Below are 22,978 nucleotides of genomic sequence, written 5' to 3'. Positions count from 1 at the left end.
TGTCCCTCTTTTTCAAAGCTTCTAAGCCTACTGAGTGTGAAAACGTTGTCTCACTGTGGGTTTAATCTACCATGCCCCAACACCAAGAAGGTCAAGCTTCTTTTCATATGTTGACAGTCTCCTGTTAAAACACCTGCTGATGTCTTTCCCCATTTTTTATCGGGTCGGTTGTATTTTTCTGATTGAATCATGGGACTTTTTTATACACTGTGGATGCCCCGAGTCATGAAGATACTATCTTTCATGGTTTTCGAAAGCCTTAAAATTCTACAGTCTGTTGATATTCTAGATCCATCTAGAACTGATGTTTGTGTACAAATGTAAAATTAGGGCTCTCATTTCACTTTTTCTTTTTCATCTTAAAGACCTATTGCCCTAGAGCCACAATGTCACCGCTCTCCCCAGGGATTGCCCACACTGTGAAAGACAAGTTTTAGGTATATGCATGAGTGGGGTCTCTAGTCAGTTCGTCAAGAAATGATATGCAGAATGACCCCCTCTTACTCTATTCTCTGGAAGTTGTGGCATGGTTTTGAATTCTCTGTTCCATAAATGTTTGGGGAAACCACCGCTAAAACCAGGCATCCAGTACGGTGTGGTTTTAAGGATTTTCAAACTGTGTTTCACTGACTTTAATGGATACACCACAAATCATGACTGGTCTAGGTACAGCCAAAGCTTCCTACTCAGTCCTAATGTAATTTCCACCTTTTCCTTCTTTATATGGTAATCTTGCCAAGGACTTACCCCTTCATTGCCCTTTTCGAAGACATAAATTTTGTCTTTCCTGATCCTCTCTACCACATTCTGTCTTTGGGTCCTCGCACATTCGTTTCTGCTCCTAATTCTGTTTTCCTTCGATTTACTCTGCGTTAAGCAAACAAAAGTCAGCATAAATATAAAAGATCTGAACAATAAAGTGAGCAATCTTGATCTGATACATCTAGAGAATTCCACATTCGATACAGAAAATAGATGTATACTATATATATATATATATATATATATATGTATATGTATATATATGTATATATACACACACACATATATATATACACATAGAGGGAGAGGGAGAGAGAGGGAGAGAAAAGTGTGACATTAAAATGCAAACCACTTACTGGCTCTAAAAAAATATCCAATTTCAAATAAATGCTACATATGTTACCATCTCTAACTGCAGTGTCAATGAATGACAAGTTAATAACGAAAAGATATTTGGAAATTTTTAAAATGTGATGTAAAAGAACTCTTTGAGCAAAATAAGAAATCATCATGAAAATTGTAAAGAAAACCTAAAACAGAGTAATAATGAAACCTCTCTGTACTAAAATGTATGGGACTCATAGCGGTGGTTCTTAGAGGGAAGTGCATAGCCTAACATGCTTACATTAAAAAGAATAAAGTCTCAAAATTCTTGAGTCTGACATCCATGTGGAAAAGTGAGAGAAATAACATTATAAACCTAGAAGTACAAGGTAAGAGGTAACCAAAATAAGAGCAGAAACAAATAGCAAAGAAAGCCAAAAAGCGATTTTCAAAATAATTAACTCAGTGGGGCACCTGGTGGCTCAGTCGGTTAAGCGTCTGGCTTCAGCTCAGGTCATGATCTCGCGGTTTGTGAGTTTGAGCCCCGCATCGGGCTCTGTGCTGACGGCTCGGAGCCTGGAGCCTGCTAGGGATTCTGTGTCTCCCTCTCTCTCTGCCCCTCCCCTGCTCACGCTCTGTCTCTCTCTCTCAAAAATAAATAAACATTAAAAAATTTTTTTAAACAAAACAAAATAATTAACTCAGCAGACAAACCTCTGGAAAGACTTATCAAAAAAAAAAAAAAAAAAGACGAGAAGAGCATCATGAAGGCAAAGAGGGAGTCAATAAAGCAGAGGTTAAAAAGGGAAAGGACAGTGTTAGTAATCAGACGCCAACCAATGTAGCAATATAGATAACATAGGAAAATCAACTTCCAGGAAATGACACAAAAAAGAATTCTTCCAAGTATATAAATCATCCTCTAAAGAAACTGACACCGTGATTAAAAATCTTCTCACAAAGAAAACATCAAGCCAAGACAGGTTTACCGGCAAAGATCTGAAAAGCTTTCGAAGGAATAAAAATTGGGGCGATCTCTTCCAGACAAGAGAAAAGAAACTCCAATTCATTCTATAAGGCAAATGTAACCTGATATAAAAAAAAAAAAGAAAAAGAAAAAAGAAGTCTTACAAGAAAGGAAAATTATAGGATCATATCACTCAGGATTATGGATCTAAGAATCTTAAACACCACCAAGCTGTGTTTATCCTAGTAACTAATGAATGGTTTACAGGATGGCTGAATATTAGGGAAACGTAAGCACAATCCCCACGTGAAAAGATTAATGAGGAGGATTGCTAAGCGTGTCTACTGCAACATCCTCTCAGAGACAGAAGCCATGGGTACTTTCTTAGTGATAGTAACTGCCTGCTTCTGTCTACACAGTGCCTAAACTTTGGATACTCACCATTGGCTGTGCGGTCAACTGAATCTATATTGGCTTCTCTGTTTTTAGCAGAAATATGCCACAGATATATAAACCCAATTTTTCGCATGGCTCTGGGAAAACATCATCAAGGCTCGAGAGAATGAAACGCTGTGTTCCACAAGTGTGAAAAAACTGGGATTGAAAGGCTTTTTTAACAGAAGACTACAGATGCTGTAGGACAGGTACGAGGACTCTTCTCACTGGGCCATAAGGATGACTAGACTGACTTCAGATAACTCACAACCAAGGAAGGAAAGAGATAACCATAACTGAACATGATTAATGCTACACAGAGATATCGAGAGAGAGAGAGAGAGAGAGAGAGAGAGAGAGAGAGAGAAGTGAAGCTCAGAGGACAGAATTGGGAAGGCTTCTGAGAGGGTGTATGATTTAATTCAGGTCTTTAATTCAGAGTAGGTAGGTGCTTTCAAAAGCAGGAAAAAAAAAGAGTTCTGGACAGAAGGAACCAGCTTAGACAACAAGAAAGTACTGAAAAGCACAGGAGGTTTGGTGAACCATGAAAGTTTGTGAATGGCACAACAGATCTCTAAGGCAATCTGTCACCCAAGCCAGAAAACAACGTTCGTCCAGGCCCCCTCCCCTACCTCCTCCTTTACCGCACACATCTGATGAGGAGCCCATGGAGCTAATTCCACCCCCTACATTATCTCTTAAATCCTCTCCACCTCCAATTCCACTATTTTACCTTCCCCAACTTTTGCCTAGAATATTGTTTCTTAATCGGCCTTCAAACCTCCCCATTTCCAGCCTACATAGTCACTGAAATGATTTTCCAAAAGCACAGTCTGAGAGATGGAGACAGAAGCCAAAGCAGGCTCCAAGCTCTGAGCTGTCAGCACAGAGCCTGACGTGGGGCTCGAACTCATGAACCGTGAGATCACGACCTTGCCTAAAATCCCCTATGGTTCTCCAGCATGTAAGAGAAAAAGTTCATCCTTGGCATGTGCAATTTCATGTACGATTATGACCCTGCCCATCTTTTCACACTGGTGCCCTTCTCCTGACTTTTCCAGACTCCTCACTGGCTCTGAGATAGTGGGCAGATTACTAGCCACAGTGAGTCCGTTTCTTAATCTTTAACACGGAGATAATAGTTTCTACCCACGTGTTGAGGATTAAATAAAGCTATACATGGAAACACACATAAGCCCGGCCTTCATCCTGCATATCCCCAGGACTTATTCAAGAATTTTAAACAGAAGAATGACACAATTCAATCAGCACTTTACAAAGGCTGGGGCACCTGGGGGGCCTAGTCAGTTAAGCATCCGACTTCGGCTCAGGTCATGATCTCGCAGTTCATGAGTTCGAGCCATGTGTCGTGATCTGTGCTGACAGCTCAGAGCCCGGAGCCAGCTTCAGATTCTGTGTCTCCCTCTCTCTGCCCCTCCCTGGCTCTCGCTCTCTCTCAAATATAAATAAACATTTAAAAAAGAAAAGGAAAAAAAAAAGAGAGGTGAAGGGCAGTCATGGGGATAGATTGAAGGGGAACAAGCCCAGAGGTGAGGAAGACCTACTAGGAGGCAGAAACCCACAGTGAGAAATGAATGTGTCACATTGTCAATCAGAGTAGAGAGAAACAAAAGAAACTGGAGAAAATTACGGGATCCAACCAAAAGCACCTGGCTCCTACCCAGAAGAAGAAGGTGAAGAGAAAGGGGTCCCCAGAAGGCAAGTCTCACAGAAAGGCCTTGACATATTCAGGAACAGAAGCTGATTCTAGCCAGTGCTTATGCTTTCTCTGCCCTCGGTTGAAACAACTCTCCACGCTTTGGACTTGGGTTGACCTTACAGAAACGGGCAGATGTGTTGGGACCCGGTCTTGCAAACAAAGAACTGAAGCTGCGAAATACCACCTGGGATCAAAAGCGAGCAGGAAGCGTGATGCTTCTAACCACACGCTGAAGGCATTTTTTCCAAAGAAATAAAAAATGTTCTCATCCATGGCTCCACAGACTGGAGTCAACGTAGAGTTCGTAAGATAGGAAGCAATTATGTGCATGTAACAAATCCTGGCTTAAAACATTTTTTTAGCCATCTTATGCACACACCTTCTTATCTGTTACGTTGTGGAATAGGAAACACATGGTTTCTCCAGAAGACTCTCAACAAAGCATCAAGAGACAGAGACGGTCTGCCTCTGCCCAGGCACTGCCTTACAAAAGCTACCAAGTTCTTGAAGACTGGTACCCGGCGTGTGGGACTATCTACCTCACAGACTTGCATTCGCATTGAATCTGTGCAGAAAAGCTAGGAAAAACCAGAAGTCCTGTTTTCCAGTGCTTCAGCAAATCAAAGGCTGATAGAAATCTGATTCCTTATACCTTATCCTTACTCAGTTGTGACTTCACACTATGCTCTACAGATTGATAATTTCAGATGGCAGAGTCACATTTTACATCTAAGAAGTAGAATATACTTTGGCAGATCCTCAGGAAAAGAACAAAACAAAAATAAAAACGCTAACGCAGACGTTGCGTTACCTTGTAATGATTTCAAGGTTTGAGACGAGAATTCTTGGATATTCGTTTATCGGAAAGATTTCCTGGATACTCGTTTATCTGAAAGAAATACATCAATTTAGTCCGTAGCAAATTCCCAGAAGGTACATGGAGGCTGGTGGTTCAGACTAACGGTATTCCTTACGCGCGCACTCTCACACCAGCTTTCCATCACATGCGCGTGTCTTAAGAGTGCACCCTAAGAAGTGAGTCGCTCGTGCTATTGGATTTTCCCTCGGCCGACTTCATGAGGTATTTTAAGGAGTTGACAAGTTCAAGACCAACAGTTCTTAGGTTCTCCATCCCTCACACCCCGAGTAATAGGTACAGATGCCATGCATGTGACTGGTGCATCCAGCCCTGGTCGAGAGCTGGAGACAGAAGTCACCTCTGGACCTCCGAGACAAGGCGGCCAGTGTTCCAGGACGCTTCTAAGCCCTTCTGGGTCCCGTTTCTTTCCTCCCGCAGCTAAGACACATGGAGGGAACCAGTAAGCGAAAAGGCACTTTAATACTAACTAAAAGCCATCACAATTTCCTCTCCTGCCAAGTCCCCATTACCAGCGACTGCCACACGATGTCATCATGCTGATAGGGATATGAAGGCCTCTGTCCTGAATCCCGGGGGTGCTACACCTGACGCTGCCTTTGTATTGGCCACTAAGCCCCACTGGGCACCCCCCTCCAGAACCTCTGAGGTCAACTCATCCCCAAGACAAAGAAGCTGGCCTTGGTCAAGTTTATGAACAGAGTTACCCCAGCTGGAGTTCCCTCTCCCTCTCAACTCCGGCCTGCTTCTTGGGTGACAGTTTTTTGTTTTCTTAATTAAGGTAGCATTTCCTACAGTACATGTCACAGACGTGGATTTGAGTCTCAGCTCCCCTCCCTGCTGCTACCGGAGCCACAAGTTTACTTCTCTCAGCCTTGTTTTTGCTTTCGCTTTCCTCTCTTCTATCTAAGACGAGACACTACAAACTGACTTTGGAAGGCTACAGTCAGGATCAAAGGAGATGAACACATACAGGAGAGGCAGGTTGCTCACAGTCTATTTCCCATGACATTGTCTTGCACGGCTAGGGTCTGGAAGCTCCGCGGGGTATTCTTTCCCCTGGCAGCAAAGGCGTAGCTGGGGAGGCTATCTACGGCCATTGCCTGGAGAACGTTTGATACTCACCTACCACAGCTGGTTCCAGAACGATACCTCCTGCAGCTCAGATCAGGTTAGGAAACAGGCACAGGGGAAGAGTGAGGCGCTGAATCTGCATATGATCAATGAGTCAGGATTTGGCCAATAGCCGAGAGGTGCTAATGTAACAGATACGTTCAGCGCTGGAGCTTTGAAGTTCTTCCCTCCCCCACTTCCCAGGCTCCCTCGGCTTTCTGCTCAGCAACATCTATCCTCCCGCCCATAAACCTCTCAGGTCTGACCTCCACAGGCCTTTGGCCCACCAACCTCCTCCCCACCCTTCTCTCTAAAGTAGCGGTGACCGCAATCTGAGCTGGTATCCGGTGCTCACCCAGCAGCGACGGCACCAGTGTGAGGCAGGCTGGGCTCTTACGAGCTGTGTACCTCCACTGTGACACAGGTTGAAGAACGGTACCCTTTTCCTTTAGCATCGAGAAAGCCAGGGCAGGTGAGGGCAACCAACAAAGGAGCAAACTGGAAAAAGAGACTGCATCACACCCACTCAACAGGTGCTTCACGAATACCTCTGTGGTTCCAAGAAGAGCGAGCAGAGAGAGAGAGAGAGAGAGAGAGGGAGAGAGAGAGAGAGCAACCACAAGAAGGGAGGAGGGGAAAAAAAAAAAAGGAGCCATAAACACTTCCAGAAGAAGGGAATTTGTCCCAATGTGAAATGCACAGATAATTTAATGGAATTTACTTGATTTTTCCCCTCTCAGGGTCTGACTTCAGAAAATCAAATTACAAAGTCATCATCACAGCCTAGATTTATTACAACTGACCTGCAGGCAAAGGGTAGAACTATTACATAAACACTTCGATTCCATGTATATATCTTAAATAGAGGAGGAATTCAAACAAGAATACAGGATAAAATATTCCAAAGCTCCAAGAAGCAATTATGTTACTGAGCTCCATTTTTACAGACAAATAAGGCAATATCCCTGCACATTAGCTTTTTGATAATTTTTATACATTTTTTTCTATGGTACAAGAGAAAAATAACCAGAGCTCACAATGTACAGTCCTTACACTATTTTCACAGTTTGTGAACACTATACACCCTTTTGTTTTAATAAAGATACATTGTAATAAACTCCTTGCCCTTAAGTTTATAGTTTATAATAATCTATGATTAATACACTAAAATTGCCTTTTTATGTGGTTGTCCACACAACAGAACGGTCAGATTAGCTCCTGGACAGTCAGAATTGCTTTGATCTCCATGTGTCTAATGGCAAAGTGACCCTACGCTGAGCCAGACGGGAAGTTGACAGCAGAGAAACAGATTCCTCTTGAGTCGCCGGGGGCAACGGAGGATGATGGCTTGGTGCGGTCGAAGGAAGACGTGCAACGACGCCTCCGTTCAGAACACTGGGAAGTCTAAGGTTTGGGGAGCCAGGGCGGGGGGAGAAAAACAAGGAGACTGGGCAGGCGGACCAAAGTGAGAAATCATTTCTGAATTCTGAAAATGGACAGGGACGTAACCTTAAACAGCACCGTCTCCCCTCTATCATTCTATACCGTTTGCGACGGCCACCCTGGGAGGAGACACGTCGACACCTGCCACCGCCTGGTTCCTGGATGGCACTGTGTGCCTCTCGGTCCATGGCCGTTTCCTACCCAGTGTGCCTGAGCCAGTCCCAAGGGCTGCTTAACTGTTACACGGAACCCAACGCTCGGTGCCGGGGAGGCCTGAGCGAAGCCTAGGGAAGACCCGGCTAAGGGGTAAGTGAGGCAGCATAGCAAAAGAGAGCAGATTCTAGGGGTGGTTTTGGGCTTTGGGGTTTTGTGGGTTTTTGGTTGTTGTTGTTGTTGTTGTCTTTTTTTTTTTTTTTTTTTTTTTGTAGAATTCCAATTCCAAGAAACGACAGTGACCTGTGCCAGAGACTCTCATGGGTGACGAGCTTCTCTAAAGACTGCCATTACAGACCCTCATCTGGTCAAATGTGTCTCTAGAAGATGCTTCCTCATCACCTACCACATCAGTGGGGCCCCACGCTCCTCAGCCTTTTACACGTTAGAGTGCAGGAGGGATTTGGGGCTAAATATCCCGGATGATTAAAAATGGTTTTGATATGGAGGGGTGGGGGGTAAAAGGCAAAATATTGGACTGAGCAAAAGTCAGTTAGCGGCAACAGACCACATGGGCAGGGGGAGGGATCCAGAAACCGAAGATGTGGGCCAGTGCGGGCAGACGACTGAGGTTTGGTCTCGTGCTGCCTATAAGCAATCTCTACGTCATCAGTCAAGGCACATCGCTTCTATAGCTACTTCTCCCTGTGAGTGAGTTATGATGGCTAAAGTATCAGGCTTGGGACCCAGGGGAAATACAGGGTGCTGTAAGTTGTTCCAGATCGGATGCTAGAATTGGAAACACCCGTAAACTTGGCCCTCAGCACGTTTTTCTTCTTTCAGTCCTGGTGGTTTGTGGCAGACGGAACATCAAGTTGGCAGGACACCGAACTTTGAGAAAGAAAATTCTTAGGGGCAGCACCTTCTGTGACAAGTGGCAGACTCCTGAGTCTTCCCGATGAAGAGAAGGACTAGTCAAGGAGAAAAGAACACGTTCTGTCCTGTCTCCATATTTCAGGGTTCACCTCTTTGAACGCAACACGGTTTTTGGTAAAGAGAAACTCGTTCTAATTTAACGTGATATTTCAAACAGGAAATCTGGCTGAGCACATCGATCCCCGAACATCGACCGTGACGGTGAAGCAACAGAGTATCAAATCAGTAAATCTATTGCACTTGGTGAAGAGAGAAAATTAAAATTCCTCCTTTGTCTCCCAGCTCCAGAAGGCAATGCGTCTCGTTGGCTGTGCAAACCCTTCTCGCTCAAGCCCGAGTCTCTGTGTCCAGACGTCGTACATCCATCACCGTGCGCTCCCAGTTTCTGGAAGTCTGACAAAACACCATTCCAGTAGCTGCGTCTCCAGGTTTTGAGTCTAGAAATGAAGTTAAGATGTGATCTGATCACAGTCAATAAATTGATCGTACGGGCTTCCACATGTCACGGACACGTCCGTCACAAAAGAGCAGGGTGAGGTCTCTCTGACCAGCACGAACACTGTGTGATCAATCGGGTATCACGGGGATGCATGTCTAGGTGACAGGAGCATACAGACAGGATGGAAACGAACACCAATCGCACTGCACGTGGTGTCTGGGCAAGCAATAAAAACACTGTGATACGGGATGAAAATTCTTTACGTCTTGCCTCCTCTCAGCCCTTTTTCCTAGAGTCTGACGCAGCAGCGAGATCAGTCGACGTACATGGGGGAGCTGGGAGTGGCTGGCATTTGATCCAGGATTTTACAAACGTAGCATGCGACCTCTACGGTACGTTCTTCATACATCAAAATAAAGGGATGTTTCTGCAAGAAAAAACAAAAGATGATCAGAGTTCGTAGGGCAGCCCACACTGAGCTTTTCCCAATTTCGATACAGCACGGGACGGAAGGCTCCCACCACATAATGGCTGTGAAATACGGTCACGCCCGTTCCGAGAGACGGGTTAGCGGGTGTGGGCGAGCCCGATCTGGAAGAGCCATCCTGGCAGTGAGGTCAGGAGGCTTCTCTGCACACCGGGGAGGATTTGCTAGGCAGACAGCAGGAGAGCTGTTCCTCAGCCCCAAACACAGCTGGAGACCCTGCCACCGTCTGAGAGCCAGGAAGAGCCACATGAGTATGGGTTGCCATTCCCCGTGGGACACACGCATAAGCTTCAACCTCCCATATCCCCCATGTGCAGAAGGATCTTAGAGAAGAGGCTGTCTCAGTGCTCCAGACCCTGCTCTGAAAGAGGCTCGACAGAATCCCATCCTGTGAACTTCTGCCCCCGTCCCCTCCGAAGCCACCAGCCCCGTATCTGCGTCACAAGCCCACCCCTTCACACGTCATCTCTACCAGTGTTTTTCTTTCACGGCTTCTCTAAGTACGTGGGCTGGGTATCTTCGGAGCCCCTGCTGGCACCGACCAGAAGTTTGACCTAACACCCTGGACAGCTAGGCAAGGGGGTCTTTGCTTCAGCTATCACCACATTATTGATTAGGTCACAGCATTTTGTTCACTGCCAGGACCGGAGCCATTCCAGCGCTGCTTAAAACAACCAAGTCCCAGGGATGGGTGAGCTTTTGAAGAAATGGGAATTTGCTGGATGATGTAAATTTGCATTGAGAGAGTTTGATACAGAATAATTTTGAATAATTTTGTAGGGGCAGCTTGGTGGCTCAGTCGGTTCAGCGTCCGACTTCGGCTCAGGTCATGAGCTCATGGTTTGTGGGTTCGAGCCCCGCGTTGGGCTCTGTGCTGACAGCTGAGTCTGGAGCCTGCTTCCGATTCTGTGTCTCCCTCTCTCTGCCCCTCCCCTGCTCACGTTCTGTCTCTCTCTGTCTCAAAAATAAATAAAACATTAAAAAATTTTTTTTAAATTACTTAAAAAAAAATAATAACTTTGTTATACACACACACAGGCCACGCAGTGGAAGGTGGCTCCTGAAATGAATGTTAAAATTCTGGGGGGTAATTTTTATGACATGTCAAGGCCAAAATTTTCCATGAGAATCTAGCCAAAAATTAGGAGGAAAATGTAACTTCAAATTTTCTCTTTCCGAATACTGGTTTCAAACATTATTTAAAAAAAAAAAAAAAACACTCAATGGTGGGGTGGGGGGTGGCGGTGGGGGTACCTGGGTAGTGGAATTGGTTACGCATCCGACTCCTGATTTTGGCTCAGGTCATGATCTGGCATTTGTGAGTTCGAGCCCGGCGTCAGGCTCCATGCTGACAATGGGGAGCCTGCTTAGGATTCTCACTCTCTCTGTCTCTCTGTCTCTCTGTCTCTCTCTCCCTCTCTCTCCCTCTGTCTGCCCCTCCCCTGCTTATACTCTCTCTCAAAAATAAACATTAGAAAAAATAAAATTATTAAAAACATAATAATAAAATACTCAATTAGGTCAGGCTATTTGTTGAGAACACAGGAGACCATTACTTGCTTAGAGAATGAGCATGCTAAGAGCATTTGGGCAAGGAAATAACTAAAATTCCCAAGGTCTCATACAAATAACTAAAATTCCCAAGGTCTCATACTTACCAGAAGTTCTTTATACTTTGGCCTTTTGGATTCATCCTTCGTAAGGCTAAAATAACAGAAAAATACCATTATTAAAACGGAAACACAGTTACCCAAGGGCTTTTCTTTTCACAAGTGAAGTATCACAAAAAGTCAGTTTTTTTCCTTCAGATACAAAAGGAACAAAGAGAACAACCTGCCAGATGTACGTACACACACACACACACACACACACACACACACTGAAACAATTTATAATCTAAGGATTTGTCCTCAGGATATTCAGTGTAGAAGCATTAGTGGAAAACAAGAAGCAAGTTAACTACTGATTACAGATTACAGCACAGCTGCGAATACTACGAATAAAAGTACGAGTGTGTGTATAAAATCGTGTGTATGCACGTGTTTTCTAAATACATACACGAGTATTTATACTGACACCACCTAAGAGAAACCAGAAGTCTGGGAAGTAAACTATATATAAATTTTACCAATTTATCCTTAGATTTTTTTTTTTTTTTAAATTTTTGCGCTCTGTATTTCAATCCTGTGTCCTTTGGTCCAAACGTGGAGAGCACCACCGCCTTACTAAGGACTATATTGATATAATAAAACACTCTGCCCTGATATTTTTGCCTTGAATCCTACCTTGTCTAATTAACGTGGCCAGAAGTATTTTCATGTTGTTAATATTTACCATATTGGTCTGGGACGATGTATCTTAATCACCCCTCTCCTCCAATCTCAATTAAATTCTTTTTTTTTTAACTCGCAAAAGTTAATTAACACTGACAACATAGTTCATCTATTTCTTTTTTCTAATTAATTGATTTTTATTTATTTTGAGAAAGAGACAGAGAGCAAGGGAGGGGCTAGAGAGGGAATCCCAAGCAGGCTCCGCACCATGAGCATGGAGGCTGACGTGGGCTTTGAACCCATGAACCGTGAGATCATAACCTGAGCTGAAACTAAGAGTCAGGCCTTTAACCGACTGAGCCCCCTCACCTGTTTCCAAACTCAGTGCTGTTTTCTATATTCCATACCTTCTGGGCGGGATGTGGTGCTGTGCTATGGCGACTATACCTACACCGAGTTCCAGTATGAAGGGATTCTCCTGGCAGACAACCCTCAGTGGCCAGCCTCTTCAGGATGACCTTGGCTGAAGAGACCCACCTTAGCCTCCCTGGGGCAGCCTGAGCTCATGACTGCTGCACAGAGGGGCAGGGAAATCAAGACCCTCATGCACGTGAGGCCAACCCTGGAGGGTCATCCCAGTGGTACGCCTTGCCTGTGGAGGTCTTTGTTAAGATCGCACTGCAGGCCAACTTCCCTCTGCTCCTCTAGCTTTTGATGGCAAGGTCACTGCCATCTCATCCGCTTCCCACACACTGATCTCTGCCTCAAAAGCCTGGCTTCTGGGACTCCTGGGTGGTCTCAGTTGGTTAAGCATCTGACCTCGGCTCAGGTCACGATCTCACGGTTCGTGGGTTTGAGCCCCACATCGGGCTCTGGAGGACAGTGCAGAGAACTGCTTGGGATCCTCTCTCTCCGTCTCTCTCTACTCCTCCCCAAGTCATGCTTTTTCTCACTTTCAAAATAAATAAACTTAAAAAAAAAGAGAGAGAGAGAGAAAAGCCTGCCTTCCAGGGAACCAACCTGCAACACCCTTCTCCTGGGTTCACTCTCCTTCTGGGCCAAGTATATCTTTTCAAGCAATCTATGAATGGTAAACTCTTAACTCTTTCCATTCCTGGAAAAATCTGTATTTCCTCCTTATTTTGAATTATAATGGAGTGCCGACGTATAAAGCTTTAGGACAAGGCTAACAATTCTTTTTCCTCCGTGGAAAGAAGGAGCTATGGCTCGTTTCCTGGCAATTACTGTGGCTCATCGCAAGTTCGCTGTCAGTCTAATTGATTACACCTTCCCAGACAGTCTACATTCCTGCTAACTTCTACATTACTGTTCTCCACTCGTCCTTCAGGGCATTTAGACACACACTGAGATACCTTTGTGTATCCCACACGGCACAGAGACTCTGACTCCAAGCTGAGAACATCAACTCTCAAATGCTTCGCCACATGATCTCCAATACTGCTTCTCCAACTTCCAGAATTATGTTCTGTCATGTTCGCTACATCTATCTTACCAGTTCCCCTTCTGTTCCCCCTGGTGCTCAACCACTCTTTCACGCAGTTGAATCTGTGTCGTGTTGGGAAATCCCTGTGGCCTATCTGCCAACTTCCCCAACTCTATCCCCAGTTGTTTCCGGCCTAGAGTACATCAACTCTGCGGTCTTTTGTATCGACGGCTAAGTTTTTTTCATTTCTGAATCTCTGCATCAGTTTTCATAGCCAACTGTTTATCATTTCTGTTTCACTTCTTTCTCAGCTTTCTAAAATATTTTTTAAGGCTTATTTATTTTTGAGAGAGAGAGAGAGAGAGAGAGAGAGAGAGAGTGAGAGAGAGGCAGAGCGCAAGCAGGGGAGGGGCAGAGAGAGAGGGAGACACAGAATCCGAAGTGGGCTCCAGGCTCCAAGCCGTCAGCACAGAGCCCGACGCGGGGCTCGAACTCAGGAACTGCAAGATCATGACCTGAGCCAAAGTCAGACACTTAACTGACTGAGCCCCTCAGGAGCCCCACTTCTTTCTCAGTTTTCATCGAACTTACACCCTCATTTCCTTGGACAGCCTAAATATACTTGTTTTATTTTGAACTGTATTTTGGACTAGTCCATAAGCTCAGCTTGATTTAAAGTAAATTCATGTTTTGTTTTATTAGTTGATTTTTTTTTTTAGCATCAGACTCCATGTATTTTGGAATTCTGGCTTGCACGGTGCGCACGCTTATGCATGCATTTGTTTCGCAAATCTCAGAGTGCCTAGCCGGTACTACAAACCGAAGCAGGAGCTAGAGCTAGATAGAGCCATTTCACCACTACTGCTCCTTTTTGGGTCCACCGCTACAGAACAAGGTCCCCTAACGGCTCTTCGAAGTTCCAGCCCCCTGCTGATATTAGGATTATTATAGATCCAGTCCTCTGGTTACACGAACAGTATCTATGCCCTTGCCATTCTGTGTCCCTGCAGCACACGGTGGCCCAGGCAGTGACTGACATGGGCATGTTTTCACTCCCCAGATCCTGATTTCTAGGCAGAGCCCAATTCCTGTGGATCCCTGTCCAGAAAAGAGCACTTGTCGACCTCTGATCGTGCAGGAAGTGATGTCCTGGGCAGAGCAAGGCCAAGGCTTCAGACCTCCAGAGCATTTCCATCACATTGGTCATCCACACAGATGTTTACTTCGTAAAGCTGCCACAATCTTAGGTTTTTGATTTTTCGATGTCAACTACTGTAGCAAAAAGCTGCACCAACGTATAAACTCATGATGCCATCTGAGTAGAAATGTTTAACCAAATTCTTACTAACACTGACGATCTTCTGTTTCAGAATTACTACTGCCATTAGTTTGGTCCCACTTATCACGTGAAACCCAGCTAGTTAAACCCCGCGCATCCAATAAGGTTTAGTCACTTGTCAAATTAACGTCAATGAAATAAAATTTTAAAATTTATCTCCTTGGCCACACTTGGAGTGCTATGGCCACCACAGTAGACAGGGCAGGTTACAAAACTTTCCCATCATTTCAAAAGTTCTGCTGACAGCTTCAGACCCACTTTTCAGTTTACTCATCTCTCTTCAATCACACCTAATCTGTTTATTCCAGCCACTGAATTTGTAATGTATGCTTTTTATCTCTGGACGTTCCCTTTTGTTCTTCATAGATTCGTGTTCCTTGCTTTTATTTCCGAGCTTCTTCATTTTTCTTTAAATGTATGAAAAGACTTTTTCTAATTGTCCTAATATCTGAAGTCGTGGGATCTATCCCTGCTATCAGTTGTTTCTACTAATTCTCGTTCCTTGTGCTTGGGAGTGAGTGTTGGAATTTCTTCTGAACTCACACTGCATTCGACTTTTTCCTGGGGAATTCTGCGGCCCTGGCTTGAAGGATCTGGTCTTGCTTCTGCCGAACAACCAGTCTTTCTGATCAGTAGCCTCTTGGAATCCTTACCTCCGATAATTTATTGAAGTCACTTTTTCTTCGCCTGAAGTACAGTTGACACACACTGTTACGTTACTTTCAGGCGTAGGACACAGTGATTCAACAAGTCTGTGCGTCAGGCTGTGCTCCCGCTGGTCACCATGCGACGCCATTGCAACGTCACTGACCACGTTCCCCACGCTGTGCCTTTTATCCTCATGACTTACTCATCGCACAACTGGAAGCCTGGCCCTCCTTCCCCCCTCCACCCCTTTCACTCCTCCCCTACCCTCCTCCCCTCTGGCGACCATCAATTCTCAGTTTTCCCAGGTCTGTTTCTGCTGTTTGTTTATTCATTTGTTTAGTTTTTTTGGATCCCACGCATAAGTGAAATCATGGCATCTTTCTCTGATTCCTTTCGTTTAGCATAATATCCTCTAGCTCCATCCATGTGGTAACAAATGACAAGATTTTCTTTTTTTATGGCTGAGTAATATTTCATTACACTCAGGCATGCACACACCCACCCTACCCCACATCTTTATCTGTTCAACCATGGATGGACACAGGCTGCTTCCATATCTTGGCTATTATAAAAAAATGCTGCAGTAAACACAGTGGTGCATACATTATTTCTGAATTCGTGTTTTCATTTTCTTTGGCTAAATACCCAGTAATAGAACCACTGGATTGTATGATGTTTCTACTTTTAATTTTTTGAAGACCATCTATACTGTTTTCCACAATGGCTGCACCAATTTGCATTCCCACCAACACGTGAGGGTTCCTTTCTCTCCACCCCCTTGCCAACACTTGATATTTCTAGTCTTTTTAATTCTAGCCATTCTGACAGGTATGAGGTGATACCTCATCGTGGTTTTGATTTGCATTTCCCTGACAATGAGTGACAATGGACTTCTTTTCATGTGTCTGTTAGCCATCTGGATGTCTTCTTTGGAAACATGTCTATGCAGGTCCTCTGCCCATTTTTTAATGGTATTATTTACAGTTTTTTGGTGTTGAGTTGTACGAGTTCTTTACATATTTTGGATATTAACGCCTTACTGGAGATCTTACCTCCCGTAATTTCTGATTCCACGTAGTTTTAGAACTCTGTGGACTCCATGGCGTTGTTCTAATGCTGCTACATTTTATAAGATACCAGGAAACGTTTAACCAGTATTTTAGTAGTTTTGGTGCAATTACTGTCCTGGATCGAATGTACCCTAATAATCTAAAGTGGTCTCATCCATCGTAACACTCGTCAGGTACTGCTCTATGTCTTTCTACACTGGTGTGAACATTAATGTGTGCCTGTGTTTTCAACAAAAGCTTGTCAAGTTTTCTCTCTGAATGCAAAAAACAACAACAAAATCTTACAACATCCCTAGATGGCTTTTTTTTCCCCACCCCTCCGAGTTAATTTGGTCTGGTACTTTAATTTAAGGACTCAAGGTTTTCTTCAAGTAAAGATAATTTTTATTTTAATTCTCTCTCTACTATAATCAGTTAAGTGGGGTCTCCTGGATTTTGTTCTCCAGGACTCCTATCGTGTGTCTCCTGTTCGTCTTTCTTACCCCTCTTGCCTGCAGGATTCACTCAAGGGTGTTTCCTGCTCTATAGATTTGGTCAACCGTGCAATACCCAATATGCTGTTTACCACCATTTCCTCCTCTTCAATTCAGAAACTGTGTTTGTTCATTGAAAAACGTGTCCTGAATTCAAATTCGTCCATTCTGACCAGTTTTCATCCCTGACTTCTTCACTGGCAAATTTTACAAGGGAGTGTTGGCTCCAATTTTGCAGGCTGATACGACGCTCATCTTCATTTGTGTTTCTTCACGTCCCCAGGGCATCAGTGTTCGTGGAATGTGACGAGCTGACCCCAGTCACAGCCCTGGGTGACTGGGAGAAAGAGTAGAGGGCCATCTCTGGAGCACTGTCACCTTGCCAAGGGATGCATTTCCTGGGTTGTTAGAACAGCTTCTGCTGTGCTCCCAGACTCTGACCAACACAAGTGTCCTCAGTAGGAGTTACTTCAGCAGAGCCTGAGCCAAGGAGAAGGCAGGGGTGAACACTGCCGAAGAGTCCCGGCCATGCCTAGGATCCAGTAGAGAATGCTCCCTCGAGACGTTTTTCGGATCAAGATAAGCTTCCTAATTGCCTGTCCCTCAAGCTGCCTCTTTTTCCGGGTCCTGTTGTGCCCAGCTGAGCAATTCCTGTGCAGATCTCCTACCGTCCCCGTGGCGCTCTCCCTCTGTGCATGCAAACTCTGCCATCAGTTGGCCCATCCCTGAAGTCAGTCTCATCTGTGCTATTTCACAAGAACTCATTGAGGACAGTGCAAGTAAAGGCTGGGCTTCCCTTTTAAAAATTCCATTAATGACTTAAGGGGCACCTGGGTGGCTCTGCCAGTTAAGCGTCTGACTCTTGGTTTCGGGTCAGGTCATGATCTCATGGTTCATGGGATCGAGCCGCGCACTGGGCTCCGTGCTGACAGTGCTGAGCCTGCTTGGGATTCTGGGTCTCCCTCTCTCTCTGCCCCTCCCCCACTTGTGCACACTTTCTCTTTCTCTCAAAATAAATAAACTTTAAAAAATCCATTAATGATTTAAATAGGAAGTTAAAGCAGGGAGAATTTAAACTATGAGCTGGCGTCATCATTTTGGTCCCTAAGTGCTGCTTCTTATTCCTTAAGCGAACTTTTTTTTTACATTTATTTATTTTGTTTATTTTTTAATTTATTTTTTTATGTTTATTCATTTTTGAAAGAGAGAGACAGAGCATGAGCGGGGGAGGGGCAGAGAGAGAGGGAGACACAGAATCCGAAGCGGCTCCAGGCTCCAAGCTGTCAGCACAGAGCCCGACGCGGGGCTCGAACTCACGGACCGCGAGATCATGACCTGAGCCAAAGTCAGATGCTCAACCAACTGAGCCACCCAGGTGCCCCTATTTTATTTTTTAGAGAGAGAGAGAGACAGAGTGTGAACAGGGGAGGGGCAGAGAGAGAGGGAGACACAGAATCCGAAGCAGGCTCCAGGCTCCAGGCTCCAAGCTGTCAGCACAGAGCCTGACGCGGGGCTCGAACTCACGGACCGTGAGGTCATGACCTAAGCTGAAGTCGGACGCTCAATGGACTGAGCCACCCAGACGCCCCCCCCTTAAGCGAACTTTTGATTGAAGCATACATTCAGAAAAACACACACGCCCTAAGCATGGAACAAAAATAAAGAGTATCAATATTCTGATTCTATTACCTTTTATTCATTCTTGTCTGCTTTGTGAGATTCCACGTCAATGAAACCATACACGCTGTCTTACGTATTGCTTCTTTCACTCAGCGCTGTTTGAGGTTTACCCGTGGCTGAGTGTAGCAACAGTGCAACCTCCGATGCTGTACCACTGTACCAACAATGCTAGAACTTACTGCCCACTATCCTGGGGATAAATGCTGTTCTTTTCCCTGCATTCATTCATGCATTCATTCATTCATTTATTTATTTATTTTTGAGGGAGAAGAGAAGGGGCAGAGAGAGAGGGAGACAGAGAATCCCAGGCAGGCTATGCGCTGTCAGTGCAGAGCCTGATGCGGGGCTGGAACTCACGGACCCTGAGATCACAGCCTGGGCCGAAATCAAGAGTTGGCCACTTTACCAAGTGAGCCGCCTGGGTGCTCCTTTCTGACTGGAGATTATTAGGAATACGCCGTTGTGAACATTCTTCCACACGTCCTTTAGCGTGTTTCTGTCTCTGCTTTCACTGGGCATCCACTTGGGACAGAATTGCTGGAGCATAGAGTAGGCACCAGCTGTATTCCACCGGCTGCATGAGATACTGCCAATCTCCCAATGACACTGCACCACGTACAGTCTTACAGCTACTGCACAGGACTTCCAGGGGCTTCCAGACCCTCCTGTACCGTCAGCCTTTTAAACTGTAGTCAATTCTGGTGACGGTAATGGTATTTCATCATAGGATTTCATTTGAGTTCCCCTGATGTCCCATCACACCCGAGGAACACCCTTTCATATGCTGACAGAGCACCTGAATATCATCTTTTTAAGCACCTTTTCAAGTATCTGGCCAGTTTCGGTTGTCATTTTCATAGTGTAAGCGTTCTATACTCATAGGTACTCTCTACGTATTCTGATTGAAAGTCCCGTATCGAGTGTCTGTACGGCAAGGAGACCGCACGGGAGGGCATTTCATCCAGCGGTGTCTCCTCATCAAAAGATGTTCTCAGTTTTAATGAAATTGAATTTTATCAATCTCTTCTTTTACGCTTAGCAGCTTTCTGTGTGCTCTTGGGAGAAATCTTAATCTACCCAAAGACCGAGAGACTATGTTCCCACATCTCCTATGTGCTTTTAACCCACACAACTGAAGAAACTCAGTTTGGCAGAAAAACAGCTCTAGGGGAGTACTGAGAAATGTGGCCAGGGCCATAAACCAGGTCCAGGTCATAATGGGTTTTGAGGGGCCCCTGGGTGGCTCAGTCAGTTAAGCGTCCAACTCTTGATCTTGGCTCAGATCATGATCTCACGGTTCGTGAGTATGAGCCCCTCATCAGGCTCTGTGCTGACAGCTCGAACCCTACTTGGAATTCTCTCTTTCCCTCCCCCTCTCTCTGCCCCTCCCCAACTCATGCTCTCGCTTGCTCTCTCTCTCTCTCTCTCTCTCTCTCTCTCTCTCTCTCTCCTTCCCTCAAAATAAATAAACAACAACAACAAAAAGTTTTTTTTTAATAATAATGTGTTTTGAAAGCCATGTTAATTTAGTCTTTATTTTAAGGGCCAGGGTAAGCCTCTAGACCAGTACTCTCTAATCTTTTATTCATTACTGCCCTACCTTCCTGTGAAATTTCAATTCCGCCAATCTGCAGACGTTCTGTAGCAACCCTTTGGAGGGGTGCAGACCATTACGCTATCCAAGAGGTTTTCCTCTCCAGAATAAATTTCTGCCCCCTTAGGGGTAATAGCACGCTGTTAAAAATGCATGCTCTAGGCAGTTTTAAACAAAAAGTAACGTGATCAGATGTACATCAATAAAAATACAACTCTGACAAAAAGGAGAATGGTTTGGCACAAAACGGCACCGGATTACGAGGAAACCAATCAGAAACCTGAATGATCCAGGTTAGCGAGGACAGAAAATGCCCAGGAACAGTAGAAGGAAGGATGCACAAATGCAGAGAGCTGATAGAAGCAGGTCATAAAAACAGGTGTACTTCAACTACGGCCCCTGATGATCTGGAATGAGATGGAACCATGGACCTACTCAGGGAAAACAATGGGACACTGATGTCTATAACCATTATCTACAGGGGAGAACTGGCAACGAGAGACACAGAAATTTAAAAAAATATACAAGTACTACACATAGATGCAACAAAACCAGTCAAGAGATCAAGGGACTAGGCGCCTGGGTGGCTCTATCAGTTGAACGTCTGACTCTTGATTTCGGCTCAGGTCATGATCCCAGGGTCGTAGGATCAAGCCCCACATCAAACTCTGAGCTGACAGGGTGGAGCCTGCTTGGGATTCTCTCTCTCTCCCTCTCTGTCTCTCTGCCCTTCCCCTGCACGCACACACACTTTCACTCTCAAAATAAATAAATAAATACTTAAAAAAAGACCAGACCAGGGGCTCCTGAGTGGCTCTGTCGGTTGAGTGTCCGACTTCGGCTCAAGTCATGATCTCACAGTTTGTGAGTTTGAGCCCCACATCAGGCTCTGTGCTGACAGCTCGGAGCCTGGAGCCTGCTTCGAATTCTGTCTCCCTCTCTCTGCCCCTCCCTCTCTCTCTCTCTCTCTCAAAAATGCATAAACATTAAAAAATTTTAAAAATAAAGGGGGCGCCTGGGTGGCTCAGTTGGTTAAGCGTCCGACTTCGGCTCAGGTCATGATCTCGCAGTCCGTGGGTTCGAGCCCCGCATCGGGCTCTGTGCTGACAGCTCAGAGCCTGGAGCCTGTTTCAGATTCTGTGTCTCCCTCTCTCTCTGCCCCTCCCCTGTTCATGCTCTGTCTCTCTCTGTCTCAAAGATAAACATTAAAAAAAATTAAAATTTAAAAAATAATTTAAAAAATAAAACAAAGAGATCAAGGGATTAAACAACTCTTAATTATTTTAGAAATTATGCTCTTTGACTCACACAGATTACTTTAACCAAATTACTTCATTAAAATGGAATATATAAAATTATCACATGCAATTATATAAACTGTATAGGTGTTTGCAAACTGGTAAAAATGGAAGAAGCAGGGGCACCCGGGTGGTTCATCTGGTTAAGCATCTGACTCTTGATTTCAGCTCAGGTCATGATCTCACAGGTTCGTGGGATCGAGCCCCATGTTGGGCTCTGTGCTAACCGTGCAGAGCCTGCTTGGGATTCTCTCTCTTTCTCTGTCTCTCCCCTCTCCCCCACTTGCACAAACTCACTCTCTCTCTCTCTCAAAATAAATATATAAGCTTAAAAAAAATAAAAAAGGAAAAAGCAGCCAATTTGAGTCATGCTAATGGTCCTCTTCCACCTAGAAAACCCTGAGGTATCCGTCACCCCCTGGGAAGCCATTGCAAAAGGAGAATTTCATTATAAAAGATGAAAGGGACTTAAAAACTAGAGTCTAACAAATATTTTCTAATTGTTCAAAAAGAGGGCAATGCTGGACCATGAAATGTAAGTCTTACAGGGCCTAGAAAGAGGAGGGAGATAGAGTTCTTGGCAAGAAAAAAATGCGCAGAAAAAGGAAAGCATTTTCAAGAATGCTTTTTGCCCAGAAACACATTAATTTTAAATCATGTTGGATAAACAGAATAATTATCAAAAATATTCAAATGATAACAAAACAGGTGTCATTTAAAACACAGACTGAAACAGGGGCACCTGGGCAGCTCAGTCAGTTAAGCACCCGACTTCAGCTCGGGTCATGATCTCACAGTTCGTGAGTTCGAGCCCCGTGCTGGGTTCTGTGCTGACACCTCAGAGCCTGGAGCCCGCTTCAAATTCTGTGTCTCCCTCTCTCTCTGCCCCTAGCCCTTCACATTCTGTCTCTCTCTGTCTCTCTCCCTCTCAAAAATAAATAAAACATTAAAATACAGACTGAAACAGTACAAAGCACGACTGTGTTCCTGCCGTATCTGCACGTTCTTATTTTTACGTTCTATGCACACGCAGGTGTGCACATGCACACACACCTGTTAAAAGGTGGACAAACAACACCAGGTGTCGGGTTCACACCTTCCCCGGAAGCGGCTTTCAGAGAGCCTGGATTCAGCCGACCCACCGAGCTTTGGGTGGTCTCTCCCAATGTCACAGGCTGTGACTATGTCACAGGCTGTGTCAGAGCAGAGGGCCAGCCCTGAAATGCCAGTCTGACCTGGTAGGTTCTTGACTTCGTAAAAGCTTCCCCGCAATCCTAGCACAACTGCACTGTTAGAGCCGCATCTGAATAAGATGATCAGTCTCGCAGAGGCTGGATTTCTTGTACCGGGTACTAGAAATCAGTATCCAACTAGCAGAACACAAGAGCGATGCTCTCCGGGCCCGCTGGAAGCTTCCGTGTGGCCAAAGTGGCCCAGAGTTCCGGCACAGAGGCAGAGCGACAGGAAGAAGGCCACCCCCTCTAGGGCATGGAGGCCCAGTGC

The 22,978-nt window shown here is 45.0% G+C and overlaps 1 protein-coding gene and 1 long non-coding RNA gene across 5 annotated transcripts in view; both read right to left on the bottom strand.

Moving 5' to 3' along the window:
- LOC122206555 overlaps positions 1–6,734 on the bottom strand; it is a 31,094-nt gene extending 24,360 nt beyond the window's left edge. The window contains exons 1-4 of the long non-coding RNA XR_006196512.1: positions 6,554–6,734; positions 6,211–6,295; positions 5,020–5,097; positions 748–867 (exon numbers count right to left, since the gene is read on the bottom strand). This is a non-coding gene — a long non-coding RNA (uncharacterized LOC122206555). The remainder of the gene's footprint in view (positions 1–747; positions 868–5,019; positions 5,098–6,210; positions 6,296–6,553) is intronic.
- A 154-nt stretch (positions 6,735–6,888) lies between these two features.
- MAP2K4 (mitogen-activated protein kinase kinase 4) overlaps positions 6,889–22,978 on the bottom strand; it is a 139,172-nt gene continuing 123,082 nt past the window's right edge. For all 4 annotated transcript variants that reach the window (XM_042917526.1, XM_042917527.1, XM_042917529.1 and 1 more), the window contains 2 exons: positions 11,315–11,360; positions 6,889–9,596 (listed from right to left, as the gene is read on the bottom strand). In XM_042917526.1, coding sequence (XP_042773460.1) covers positions 9,483–9,596; positions 11,315–11,360 — 160 coding nt within the window. In that variant the 3' untranslated portion in view covers positions 6,889–9,482. The remainder of the gene's footprint in view (positions 9,597–11,314; positions 11,361–22,978) is intronic.

Source organism: Panthera leo, chromosome E1 (genome assembly GCF_018350215.1).
Source record: "Panthera leo isolate Ple1 chromosome E1, P.leo_Ple1_pat1.1, whole genome shotgun sequence".
NCBI lineage: Eukaryota > Metazoa > Chordata > Mammalia > Carnivora > Felidae > Panthera > Panthera leo.
Note: the sequence above shows the minus strand (reverse complement) of the source record. Positions and strands in the feature narration are given on the sequence as shown.